At 38.1% G+C, this 14,221-nt stretch overlaps 1 protein-coding gene and 2 non-coding genes across 4 annotated transcripts in view; all 3 read left to right on the forward strand.

The window, feature by feature from the left end:
• Positions 1 to 14,221, forward strand: part of FOCAD (focadhesin) — a 312,226-nt gene that overhangs the window by 96,286 nt on the left and 201,719 nt on the right. For both annotated transcript variants that reach the window (XM_077912127.1, XM_077912128.1), the window contains exons 9-10: positions 4,782 to 4,869; positions 7,908 to 8,110. In XM_077912127.1, the coding sequence (XP_077768253.1) occupies positions 4,782 to 4,869; positions 7,908 to 8,110 (291 nt within the window). The remainder of the gene's footprint in view (positions 1 to 4,781; positions 4,870 to 7,907; positions 8,111 to 14,221) is intronic.
• Positions 6,605 to 6,708, forward strand: LOC144322836 (U6 spliceosomal RNA). The gene has a single exon (XR_013388453.1). It is a non-coding gene; the product is annotated as a U6 spliceosomal RNA (small nuclear RNA).
• On the forward strand, positions 13,259 to 13,385 carry LOC144322850 (small nucleolar RNA SNORA30/SNORA37 family). The gene has a single exon (XR_013388464.1). It is a non-coding gene; the product is annotated as a small nucleolar RNA SNORA30/SNORA37 family (small nucleolar RNA).

A 14,221-nucleotide genomic window follows, 5' to 3' on the forward strand; every position in this document is an offset into this window, starting at 1 on the left:
CGCCCTGAGCCAAAGTCAGATGCTCAACCACTGAGCCACTCAGGCGTCCCTGGAGTTGTTTTCTTATTTTCTCTTCTGATAGTTTAGTATGAGTATATAGAAACAAAATAGATTTCTATATATTGATTCTTATATCCTGCAACTTTACTGAATTCACTTATTCTAATAGTTTTTCGGTGGAGACTTCAGGGTTTTCCATGTATAGTATATGTTATTAGAAATAGTACCTTTCTTTTGCCTTTCTTTCTTTCTTTCTTTCTTTCTTTCTTTCTTTCTTTCTTTCTTTCTTTCTTTCTTTCTCTTCTTTCTTTCTTTCTTTCTTTCTTTCTTTCTTTCTTCTTTCTTCTTTCTTTTTTCTTTCTTTCCATCTTTTTCCTTCCTTCCTTCCTTCCTTCCTTCCTTCCTTCCTTCCTTCCTTCCTTCCTTCCTTCCATCTTTCACCTCTTTTTCTTGCCAAATTGCAGTGGCTAGATTTCCTATACTATGTTGAATAAAAGTAGTGAGAGTGGACCTACTTGTCCTCTTCTTCATCTTAGAGGAAAAGCTTTTAGCTTTCACCACTGAGTATGATTTTAGGTGTGGGTTTCTCATATATATCCTTTAGTATGTTGAAGTATGCTTCCTCTCTACCCACTTTGTTGAGCGTTTTTATCATAAATGATTGTTGGGTTTTGTCAAATGCTTTTTCTACATCTGTTGAGGTGATCATAGGATTTTTATTCTTTTTCTGTAAAGGTTGGTGCATCATGTTGATTTAGAGTTGTTGAACCATCCTTGCATTCCTAGAATAAATCCCACTTGATTTTGATACATGATCCTTTTGATATATGGTTGAATATGGTTTGCTAATATTTTGTTGAGTTTTACACATGTGTTCTTTAGGGGTATTAGCCTGTGGAATTACACAATATTTTAATTTAGAACAGTAGTGATGCCTGTGAAGGTCACATGTATAGTGTTTTCCTTTTGCTCAATATTTAACAATTTTAGAGGGAAGTAAATATAAATAGAACTGTTAAAATACTTGTGGTTTGTAATTTTCTACCCTCACCTCTGGCCCAGTGTTTCTGAGGTTTAACCAAAAAAAGAAGAAAAAAAAGAGTAGGAAAACTAACTTGCAAACCTACATTCTTTATGGTCACATACAATTTGAAACAAAATAAAGTTGAATAAGACGTTCTTATTACCTAGGCTGAGGCTAGATCTCTATTCCTATGTCACTGAGTTTATCAGCTGAATATGCAGTTCAAATACTACATTAACTTTTCTTTTCCCCTTGTTATTTTTCTGTTCTTCTGTTGGAGATGTTTCATTGCATTCTGAAAATGGATGCATTTCTTCTGCTATATTAGTTTCAGAGAATTTAGTCTTGCTTGAGTTTTTTTTAGCCCTGTTGGAATCATCAAAACCTAAGGTCCTTTCCATTGCTCTGATTAGCAAAATTAGGCAAAAATGATATTGATTGTGAGGCAATTGGGTTGCTGTCAAAGTGAAGCAAAAGCTAAACATCCCATCTTTGGGAAGGCCAGGATTCCGTTTTCTTGAAGATCTCACCACCAGCTGACTCAGTGCCACTCACCTTTCTTCACTGTGTGTCTTAGTTTAAATTTTCAGTCTTAAGAAAAATGATCTGACTGGTCCAGCTCAGATTAGTCCCCTCTGACCTGAGGACAGGGGAGTTAGCAAAGTTGTGGCACTGGAAGATTGTGTGAGCAGGCTTCCATCTCTGTTGTGTCTGCCTTTTTTTTTTTTTTTAAATGCCTTGTTTTCACTTAAAAATAAAAGTTTTCCATATTATTTTGTTTATAGCCATATCCCTGTTCATAGCCATAGCCCAGTCTATGGACTTAGTACCTGGTTTATTGGTGGTGCTCAGTGATACCTTTCATTTGAATTGAGGACAGAAAGTGTGCATTTCAAGGTTAGCTGTTATTAAAAGTCCTGTGACATCTGTGGTCCAGTGTAAAGGCATTTCCTCCTCTTTTGTATTTTACTTCCTTGTTCCAGATAGGCTCTGAATTAGCCTGAGTTCCTCTGAAAGTAGTCCCTGAGTTTGCCTAACGTCAAGAGCAGGGCCTGGATTTCCACAAAAGCCAAGGTTTATGCAACAGTTTATTTGCAAGGGTGATGTCAGGAAGCAAGTGGGAGAGGGACCAACAGCATGAAATGTTGGAGATGGGAGAGGCAACGCAAGTATTTCCATGTTGCCCAGTGCTACACACAACCGATTATTGATTGCACACAATATTCTGAGAAGTGTTTTGAAATATGTCTCAGAATCCTCCAGAAGGATCTAGATGAAAGAGGGAAGCATTTATTCTTAGGCTTCTATTGTCAATTTGCCAAGCTTCAGCCTATGGGGTTTTAGCTGTCCTGTCCTCTGGATCTCTCACTGGTTGGGGGCAGAGAGCACAAGTTACAGAAGCAGTACGTATAGGATTTGAAATGGCATATGAGATGTTTAAGACAGCCTTTTATTAAAAGACCTCATTGCGTGTTAGCATTGTTTGGTTTCCATTAAAAATCAAACAGTAAGCTCAGAACTGTAAGCAATTTAAGCTTATCTAGTATAATCCCCTACTATTCCTTTTCCTTAGTTTTGGTGCCTTGCTCTCCAGCTCATTTCCTTTCCCTTTCTATTCTGAATAGGTCAGTCTTCCTCTTCTTGGAGAATGCCATTTTTACTTGAGTCTTCCCACCTTTAAGTTCCATCCACTTAGGGGCCCTTGGGTGGCTCAGTCAGTTAAGCATCTGACTCTTTTTTTTTTTTTTAAATTTTACTTATTTATTCATGAGAGAGAGAGAGAGAGAGAGAGGGGCAGAGACACAGGCAGAGGAAGAAGCAGGCTCCACGAGGGAAGCCCGATGTAAGACTTGATCGATCCCAGGTCTCCAGGATCACGACCTTGGCTGAAGGCTGCTCTAAACTGCTGAGCCACCTGGGCTGCTCAAGCATCTGACTCTTGATTTCTGCTCAGGTCATGATCTCAAGGTAGTGAGGTTGAGCCCTGTGTCAGGCTCTGTGCTAGGCATGGAACCCACTTGAAGTTCTCTCTCCCTCTGCCCTGACCTCTCTCCCTCCATCACCACAAACTCTCTTCCTCTCTCTCTTAAAAGAAAGAAGTTCCATCCACTTAGCATGCTCCTAGTCCATGTCAGAACCCCAAAATGTATGTTGTGGCCCTGGAATCATAGTTTGTGTGGAAAAGGCTTTCAAGTATAGACTTAGTATAAAGTCCTACTTTGATTTGTCTCTGATCTTCTTGATAGCCAGGAAATTTGAGATTTACATGACCTTGCTACTTTTTCTTTTCTTTTTTAAATGGATATGCAGAATATGAAATGAAATTGAGGAATTGTTCATGACAAAGAATGGTGTGATACAAGAAGTGTATTGGTTTCAAAAATGCATTGATTGTCCTCAAATACCCATAGTTGTTGCTTCGTTGTTCTCAACTGTATTTCAAAGCAGTGAGCAGAATGAGGTCCAAAGACACAAATTAGAAAATACTTCATTAAAACAATTTACTTTCCTTCTTTTGCTGGTTTTTAAAAGTCTATAAGCAAGCACTTGGGAAGAATTTACAGGTTATTTTCACTTTTTAAAATGATAAAGCTGAGATGTAGATGTATATTTATTATACACTTATTTGTGCCAGAGTTTATAGCATCTCTAATTGTAACTTCTGAGTTTGTCAGACTAGTTCATTTTCTCCAAGTGTTTTCTTAACATGTGGATCTACAAACATTTCTTTTTCTTTTTCTTTTCATCCTGATTCATAGATACTTCTGATCTTAGTTGCTTCTATAAAATTTCAGAATGAAGTAATTTTGGCAAAGTGTTCTGGACCTTTCTTCTTTAGTTTTAGTATTTGTTAATGTTTTCTTTATTTAGAAGGCTCAAATAACATCTTATATCTCTTGGAATTTACTTATTAGAACTCGATGTTTACATCCAGTTTTCTTTTTCATTTCATTGATACAGTTGGTGAAAAATAATGATTTTCAGTTTCTATGGTTGTTGCTTTGCTACATTTAAATATGCTTAATAGATTACTGTAATTTAAAAATGATCTCTGCCTCCCTGGGTATTACTGTTTCTTTTATTAAAATAACGTGACTTATTTTTTATTTTTATTTTTTTAGATATATTTAAAGATATATTTATTTCAGAGAGAGCATGCTTGAGCAAGCAGGGTGAGGGTAGAGGGAGAGGGAAAGAAGACCCCCCCACTCCCCCCACTGATGATGGAGTCCAGTGTGGGGCATGATCTCCCTACGTAGGGATCATGATGTGACCCTAAACCAAGAGTGGGATGCTTAATTGACTGTGCCACCCAAGTGCCCCAAAATAATATGATTTATTAAAATTTGTTAAGTGTAGTTCTTTATGTAAGTTATATAGATGAATTATGCCTGTATTAGGTGAGTAGATAATTGATCTACTTTCAGAAGTGAAGTATTCTTTTAGTATTTCAGGTAGATTTTCATTGATTTGAAAGATTGTTTTTCAAGATGTGTGTTTGTTGTGTTAAGGCATTTTCTCTTTAAATTATTTTGGTGTATAGCCTCTGCTCTTCAGCCAGATATGATAACATTTTGAATTTATGTGTGATTGCTGTGACAGTCACCATCCTTCCTGTAGCAGAGCAGGCTTACTGTAAATAACTTGGTGTACAATAGGTTGGTGATCTTTCATGTTAAATACACTCTTCCTGGATACATGTTATAAAGTCATGGCTCTGGGAACTTCTTCAACTCCTTTCTTGTTTTTCTTTTAGGATTTTCCTGTTGAACTCGTCATAATTGGAATAGCTTTACTATTGCTACAAACTCCAGCAAGTCAGCAGAAGCCAATCCTAAGTCTAGGTAAATAAAAATACCCTCAAAAGAGTAAAATGTAAACATAAAAAAAGCGTTAGCAGGAGCCACTTGAGTTATGGGACTTGAGCTATGTGTATTATGCTATAAAGTCCTGTATACTTTGAATTTTCATTCTAGAATTTTCCTAATCATTCATTCTGAAATAGAACTTTGTTTTTCTTATCCAACAAGATGTGTTGTGCAAAGGCTCCATATGCCATAATTTACGAAGTACCATGGCTGTCCATTAAGACATTATAATCTAAATCATGTAACAATGACATTGGTCAATGTTTTGAAAGGCATCTCAGCTTTTTTTTTTTTTTTTTTTTGGCATCTCAGCTTATTTACAGCTTATTCATCAAACTGAAAATCAATAGCATAAAACCTTTGGAAACAAATTAAGTGTTTAGCATTTGCATTTGTTTCTTAAACTCTATATACTTTTACATTCAAAATTGTTGCAACATTGAACAAGATTTAGCTTATGGTTATTATATTAACCTAGCTAGAAACAAATAAGAGGTAACATTCTTCTGACTCTCCAGAGTAGACTTCAGCAAGAGTGAGGAATGGAGCTTTTACCTCCCTTTGAGGAGGTAAAAAATATTCTGTTTAAGAATATGGTAAAAAAGTCAAGTTGAAAGGCCTGGCAGATTGGCAACCAAGCCACACCTTTAAAATGCAGCTTTTATGCTAATGTTGCCTCTCTTTACTCCATGTAACATCTATGTGTAGTAATGGAGGATCTGTCTAAATTATGTTGCCTGGTGCCATGATCTGGTGATATATCCCAACCCTCTTTTTTTTTTTTTTTTTAAATTTTTATTTATTTATGAGAGAGAGAGAGAGAGGAGAGAGAGAGGCAGAGACATAGGCAGAGGGAGAGGCAGGCTCCATGCACCGGGAGCCCGATGTGGGATTCGATCCTGGGTCTCCAGGATCGCGCCCTGGGCCAAAGGCAGGCGCCAAACCGCTGCGCCACCCAGGGATCCCCCAAACCTCTTTTTAAAGTGCTTGAGGTAAATACTGATTGTGTAGCTCATTGTAGACATTTTAATTCATCATAATTTTGAGAGTGAATTGCTCTTCCACTTACAATCTGTCTTGAGAATGGCTTTAGCACACAAAGGGGCCCTTGGCTTCATACGCTGGTTTTGTCTGTTGGTCTTGTGCTCATTTGTGCCCTCCTCCTGAGGCTTTTTCTGAACTGCTTTTGCCTTTTTTGTTGATTTTGTTGTTCTGCTAGCAGTGCACATGGCATTTCCCATATGTATAATTTGCCAGGGCTGGTACTTCTGACAGCCATAGTTTTGTTTTCTTCTTTAAACAGCTTTATTGAGGTATAATTTACCATAAAGTTCAACATTTTTGGTGTAACAATAAAGTGGCCTTTTTTTTTTTTTTTTAAATGAATTTACGGAGCTGTGCAACCAGCACTATAATCTAGTTGTAGAACGTTGCCATCATCCAGTGTGTTACTTTGAAAAGTAGGGAATATCGGTTGTTTAGTATATTGGGAAAGAGTGTTCAAATAGGGTAACTGAGAAGATATTGATGATTTCAAATGTAACAAATGCATAGCATTAATACAATATTATGCTTCTTAATTATTAACACTAGCCTTGATTGTAAATAGCAATTTGTAAAAATGCTTGAGAGATTTATAATATAGAAGATAGAAATGTGTGCATTTCTTGTTTTAGTAAAGATAATAGATTTTCATAATCTCTCAGAGACAATTATGGATAAAGACTAATATTTCATTTGGAATGATAAAGAAAAGATTTGCATGGCCCCCTGTGCAAAGGTAACATGCACATTTGTGAAGTGTCCCATATTTTAAAAATTTAATTAAAGACATTTAGGCAGAAAAGGTCAATTAGCAGTGTTAGAGTAACATGAGTTTGTACTTCATACCATATTCAGGTTTGACTTCCAAGTGACGAAAAGAAAAAAATTGGCAACTCATTGACATGACTTAAGGCTTGTAGAAGTTTTTTGGTGTAGTGAAGAAATCAGTTGATGACTTCAATAATCTAGCTTGGAAGCTTATGAATAACATCTTTTGGTAAATTAGGCTTCATCTAATAATTGTAAAAAAAATATATTTATGCTTTCACTTATTCTGTTAATGGCCTAGGGGAGATTATACATGTAACTAAGTTATTGTACATTTGTGCGTGTATTTCTGATGTGTAAGTTGAGTGTCCATGTTAAAGAGAATCATCTTTAAAACTGGGTTTGATTGTTGCTGCTTATGGACTTTGAGACTTTTTCTGATTATCTTTTTAGCAATTACACTGAAGGACATCCCTGCTTCACCTTGTTTACTACTGTACCTCAATATAATTTTAACCTGGGTTTTTAAGGGAAGCATGCACATTGCTTTAAAAATCCACTGATCAGGAACTCTGGTCTCTTGGCTCTGTTGGGGGCAGTAGAAGGACCTGACAATATAAGGACAAAAGTTGAATCAAATTTTATTTTATTTATCTTTAAAGGTATTTATTTATTTATTTATCTATCTATTTATTTATTTACTTGAGAGAGAGAGAGAGAGGGAGGGAGAGAGGGAGAGAAAGCATACAGTGTGTATGGGGTTGAGGGAGAAGGGGAGGACAAAGGAAGAGGGAGAGAATCTCAAGTAGACTCTACCCTGAGCAGGGAGTCTGATGCAGGGCTTGATCTCAGGAGCCTGAGATCATGACCTGAGCTAAAACCAAGGGTTGGATGCTCAACTGACTGAGCCACCCAGGCACCCCAGCTGAATTTTATTTTAAAGATTTGGTTTTTATTTCATGGTATGAATTTTCTCTAAGAGTATCCTCAAGTTATCAGGTACACACGTTAACAGCTTATTTTAGATAATAGCTAATTTTTAGGTTCCTTTCTAAAAAGAGAAGATTGATCATCTTAGTTACGTGTCTGACCCAATTGTAAAGGGGTAAGAAAACTTTCTGCATATCACTCTTAAACAAAATAGCATTTTGTTTGATTGTGGTAGTAATTTTTTAACTGTGAATTATTGTTTTGATGAATAGCTTTGAAGCTTCTCTCTCTTGCGGAGGGTCAGAAAATCCCAAGGTCATCCTTGGTGCTGGTGATGCCAGTTCTGCAGATACTGTCTTCTACTGCCTTGGAAGACTGTATATACATGGATGAAGAAGGTCCCTCAAGGCAGCAGTTGGCTCTAGACGTTTTGGAAATGGTACAGCAGGAGTCCTACAGAAATGACCACCAAAAGGTAAAGAGTTCAACCTTGTTTCTCTTCAATAAAAGTAAAGTGGTAATGTGGACCTTCTGTTTGTGCAGGTAATCTCCCCTCCTGAGGAAGTACCTGTTTGGGTTTAAACTCCTCTTCTGGGGCAGCCCAGGTGGCTCAGCGGTTTAGCACTGCCTTCAGTCCAGGACCTGATCCTGGAGTCCTGGAATAGGGTCCCATGTCGAGCTCCCTGCATGGAGCCTGCTTCTCCCTTTGCGCCTCTCTCTCTCTCTCATGAATAAATAAATAAAATCTTTAAAAAATAAATAAATAAACTCCTCTCCTGGAAGTTTGCCATTCTGTCAGCCAGTGGTGTAGCTATTAGTATATTCTTCTGGACTGTGAGAGGGGAGGGTAAAATAAGCTTTGGAAATGCTGTATACTTTTTTTCCTCGAGTTTTCTGACTACATTAGTAGTTAAAGGTCCTGAGAAATTCTGCAGAACAGGAACTAGTTCTGTTTAACCTGGTGCTTCTCCAACACATTTGAGCAAGGAATCCTTTTTTTCTTCTCATACTGTTGAATTTATGCCTTTATGCAGCATGTTGTTACATCTGGGACACTCTAAAGGTGGGAAATCTCAAATGCCTGGGATTTGTAAGGCCTAAGACTACATTTTTTTTTTTTAAATATTTTATTTATTTATTCATGAGAGACAGAGAGAGAGGCAGAGACACAGGCAGAGGGAGAAGCAGGCTCCACGCAGGGAGCCCGACGCGGGACCCAATCCCGGGTCTCCAGGATCAGGCACTGGGTGAAAGGCAGACTCTAAACCGCTGAGCCACCCAAGGATCCCAAGACTTCAGTTTTTAACATGTAGCCTCTAATGCCGTTTCCCTTGGCATGCAGGCTCTTGATGGCTAGCGGCTGCCTCATTGGAAAACTGTAGGTCCAACATACTGCATCCCCATTCCCGCCTGCTGGGCAGGCCTCAGTCTTCTGTGGCAGTCTCATGCTGTCTGTTAGGGTAATGTGAAGGTATTGTCAACATCTGGTTAATGGCTGGCTTCTGGGCCTGCGCTAGTTAGACATTTTCTCTTTTGGTATTTGAGTTTTGCCTTCAGTAAAATGTAGTATTAGTTTCCTAGCTACGAATGTGATGGGGATTGAGGGAGGACTACAGAAGTTAAACTGGTGAATCTCCTGTCCCCATGGAGAGAGACATAAATAAATGCAGGCAAGAGCCAGTTGTTTCATCTGCCAAGGCAGGGATACCTCTAATTGTGTGTTGTGAGATGTCCGAGCCACAGAAAGCCAGGCACTGTAATTCCTGGTTTGAGGGTGCAGCAGAAACTAGCCTGTAGGCACATTGACTGTCTACTACATCCTCCTCATTCCTGATTGTTTGTCTAAAACTTGAAAGCTTGAAGTAGGTAATCGACTTGAATTAAGAGAAGGAAGCTCTTGCCTTCTCTGTGATAGGAATACAGAATGTGGCCCAAATTTTCTAATAGCCTTTTACTTTCCCTTGTGGTTTGCTCATCTAGAACAGTGATTGGATTCTGGATGGGATTGGGGCTGGTGAAGGATGCGCTTATGTCTAAGAGTTCTGTCCTTTTAGCTCACAAGCGATATTTCCTGAGAATCACCCTGGCTCTAATACAGGAGCACTCAGTGTACCATTCACTCAGGTGTGTGTGAATCTTATTCATTAACACGAGTAGCTGAACTTTCTCTTCAGCAGCTGGTGAAGAGGGAGGAGCAAGTACTACAGGGGCTCTGAACATTCTCTTGATGTTAATGTGAGGGGAGATATGATCATCATTTTTAAAACTGTAAGCCACAGTTTGCTGTTGGCTTTTCTTCCATGCCTGGGCAGGTCTCTATATTCCCAACATACCTATAAATTTAACAAGATATAAACTTTCCACATCTCTTCCTGAATCTTTGCTTTTGCTCATAATGCTGTTTTGTCTCCTCCTGACCTACTCATTCTTCAAGACCCAGCCAAATGTTCTCAGCCTCCCAGAGTCCAAATTCATGACCTTCTTCTTGGCATCCCCAGCACTTTTAGTATTACTCAGTTGTGTTGTGTCTTAAGTTAGAGAGCTGTATATATATGTACTTCCAGCTTATACTGCGAGCTTACTGAGGGAAAAGGTCTTGGCCCATCTCACAGTTTGCCTTTATTTTCAAAGCATGTTAAAATTGAAATTGCAACAGTTGTTGAACATTTTTTATTTTTTCCACATGAGTGTTTTTGCTTTATCTTTGTCACCTGATCATAGATGAGTCTTCAAAGTCTTTTAGCCAGTATTTAATTGAACACTCTATTTTCCATATACTTAAATAAATTAGGTGTACCTATTTAACTTTGCATCCTCAACACCTGACACATTGTTTACTGTGAGATAAACATTCAGTAAATTTCTATTCACTGAGCGTTGTGAGCTTCTCATAAGGATACAGAAGATCATTTTACTATCTCCATACATTTTTATTATTTCTTTTTATATAGATGACTCTGACTTAGCATGTTTGATTTAGAACTAGAGCAGTTCTTAAGAAGCACAGTTCTGGTGAATGAGAACCAGGGTAAATAAACTGTACCATGCAATTCTGTATTCCCTATCCGTTTCTGAAGTGTTGATAACCATGAAATTAAAAACATTTCAACTTTCAATTTTTAGAATTAAAAAATGTAAGCTATCAAAACAGCCACTCATCTTCTCTTAAAGATTAACATAATCTAATAAGCTTTTAATATTTTTTAGTGGTGCGTGGAAAACAGGATCCCTTCTATTAGGCTATTAAATGTGATATTTAAAACCACCTATTTATGTTTTCCTAGGCTTAAAAAAAAAAAAAAAAGAAGCAGACACCAGTTGTAAATTGTAAAATATTTGTGCCCTGGCCTCCAGGGAATGTAGGGGAAGAAAGAAAGCACCAGGCCTGGGTCTAGACATGAGAGAGAGACTGTGCTGGTAATTTGAACAAAGAAAAACTTAATACAAAGAATTATTAACTAGTAAACAGTCTCAATTACTAGCAGTTATAAAAGAGGCTCTAGGAGCTATTGCATTAATAAATGTAAGGAGCAGCTACTACTTCTAGGACTTGAGATATTACCCAAGGAAGGAACAGAGAAGGTTTTCCTCCTCCAGACTGAGATCAGACTTTATAGAAAGAATGTGGCTCTGGCCTGTTGGATGGTGAAGGTTTTTGGGGTGTGTCAGACCAGAGCTAGTGTGTAGGAAGTCACCCCTGGGGTGCCTTGGGTCCTCCACAGGAAGATACCTGCCGGAGTCTCCTGAATGCTCCTGACAGCCATGGTAGGAAAAATCCCTAAATAATATTCCATTGCATGGATATACACCACATTTTACTTTTCCATTCATCTGTTGATGAACATTTGGGTTGTTTTCACTTTTTGGCTATTAATGAATAGTGCCATTATGAACGTTTCTATACAAGTATTTATCTGGACATGGTTTCCTGTCTCTTGGGTAAATACCTAGGAGCGGAATTGTTAGATCATACAATAACCCTGTTGATTGTGGGAGGAATTGCCAGACTGTTTTCCAAAAGGACTCTGCCATTTCACATACCCACCAGCTGTGTATGAAGACTCCAATTTGCCCACATGCTTGCCAGCAGTTGTCATTGTCTATGTTTTTGCTTCTAGCAGGTGTGAAGTGATTTTGGTTTTCCTTATGGTTTTGATCTGCATTTCTCTGATGACATTCATAGAATATGCACTTGACAAGTGAAGAAACTGAGGCTAGGGAGGTTAAATTACCTAAATTATACAGATGTGAAAGATAGAGTTGACATTCAGATTTTTGACCTGTTTAACTGTAGAGCTTACATCCTATTGCCTCTAATTTGATTTTTTATTTTTTTGGCATGGTAATTTATCATTTTTGTGCTGTACTTGTGAATAAATAGAACAGTTTCAGATTTACAGGCTAACACTAAGTCATAGTACATTAAAATAAACCAGTTTCATAAAAGCTTTTGGTTGGAAGTTGAAAGGAATTGGTAAGTCCTAGATCTTGTTTGTCTACCATCATCTTCTGAATAACATGGATACTGAGGATGGTGTGAGTTGTTCTTTGGTGATAAGCAGCCCTCCCAAACCTCTCTGCTCTCTCTCTATCTCTCTCTTTTTTTTTAAGATTTTATTTATTTGAGACAGGGAGAAAGCATGAGCAGGGGGGAGGGAAAGAGGGGGGAAAGAGAAGCATGCTCCTGCTGAGCAGGGAGCTCGACGCAGGGCTTGATCGCAGGATCCTGGGATCACGACCTGACCTGAGCTGAAGGCGGATGCTCAACTGCCTGGGCCACCCAGATGGCCTGCCTCTCCACTCCTGACTGGATTCTAAATAAGGGAAAGAGTAGAATGAACCTCTTGAGGCTTTGGCTAGTCCAGTCTTCTGCTTCTGCTCTGGTGAGTGGTTAAATCCCTTCTAGCAAAAAACTATCCTCCTTTTAAGGGACTGCAGGTTTGAGTTTCAGTACTCCCTCTCCTGATCAAATCCTGGCTCTACTTCAGTTAAGCCAATTTTAATCACTATTACAGAGAAGTGTTATTCTTTTTTTTTTTTTTAATTTTAAGTTTTATTTATTTGAGAGAGAGTGTGCAAGAGCTAGATTGCAGAGGGAAGGGTAGAGGGGGTGGAAGAGGGGAAGCATCCCAAGCTGACTCCCTGCTGAGTGTGGAGCCTGACATCGGGCTTGGTCTGAGGATGTGGAGACCATGACCTGAGCTGAAATCAAGAGTTTGACACATAACCGACTGAGCCATCCAGGTGCCCCAGATGAATGTTATTCTTTAAAGTTAATGAAAATCTAGATTGTTCACTGAACTCACAATTTCTTTTTCAGACCCCTTTAGACAAAGGAGTACTATCAGTTGTCTGTCTTATTGTTAATAATTAACAAACCTGAACATTTTTATTATGAACTTTTTAGAATGAAGATTTGCAACTAATATCTGTAAAATATGTTTTATAACCATTTAATATTTATTTAAGTGTTACTTTTTAATGGTTTCTTTTCTCATACACACACACACATATATATATATATATTTTTTTTTTTTTTTTTTTTTTTACTGAGATGTAATTTACCTAACATAAACCTCTTTTATTTTAAACACCTGCTTTCTCCTCTAAACTATGGAGCCTGCCAGCACTTTCACAGGCCCTCCCTTGGGCTGTGGGGCCAGGATTTGGTAGCTGGTGTAGAGAAAGCTCTGGGTTGCATCCTTGCCCTGGGACTGTGCCAGGGGCAGCTGTCACTCACTGGGACAGAGAGACTGTTCTGGGATGTTTCATTCAACACTGTGCTTTTCTCCTGCTGTTCTAACCTGAGGCAAACAGACAAAAAACAGAGCCTAAACATCAACATAATACTTCAAGTAAAACAGGATTTCTTTTCTGTTTCAGTATGTTTACTCTTACCCGTCTGGGTAATGTTGCTGCTTTTGACTCAATTTATGGTTCATGGTGATTTCCAATTACTTTCTTTTATACTCCTATCTACCAGTTTTATTTTTCTCTCCGAAAGATGACAGAGATCATATTTCTCTGTATTTTGCAACTTTAGAGACTGTGCTAGGTGCTTTATTGTGTCACTATCTACCTCAATAATCTTGGCAGGAAAGTACTCATTACTTCCATCTTACAAGTGAGCAAAGTGAGGCTCAGAGATTGTGTAATAGCTTCTATCTGGCATGGCTGTGCTAAAGTCCTGGCTTTTTAAATCTTAAGTCTGGTGCTGTTTGTCCTTTTTCTAAAGAACTTGACTCTGGTTCTTAGTGAATTTCATCTTTGGGTAGGGGAAGTATTTTTAGAGAGAAAGAGCTATGATAAATATAAATCTTTAACTTTCAAAATTTATTATTTTAAAAAATTACAACACATCCACGTGGCTCAAAAGTTATAAAATGGTATACAATGGAAAGTTTCCTTCTCACCCTTGATTCTGGTTGTTCAGTTCCCACCCTCAAATAGAAAATGATTAGTGGCTGTTAATTTATTTTGTATCTGTCTCATACTTTTCCTTGCATATATAAGCAAATACAAATATATAGTCCCCACTCCCTTTCAAAAAATAATTGGTAGCATTCCAGGCACACTATCTGCAACT

The sequence above is a fragment of the Canis aureus genome, chromosome 10 (genome assembly GCF_053574225.1).
Source record: "Canis aureus isolate CA01 chromosome 10, VMU_Caureus_v.1.0, whole genome shotgun sequence".
Taxonomy (NCBI): domain Eukaryota; kingdom Metazoa; phylum Chordata; class Mammalia; order Carnivora; family Canidae; genus Canis; species Canis aureus.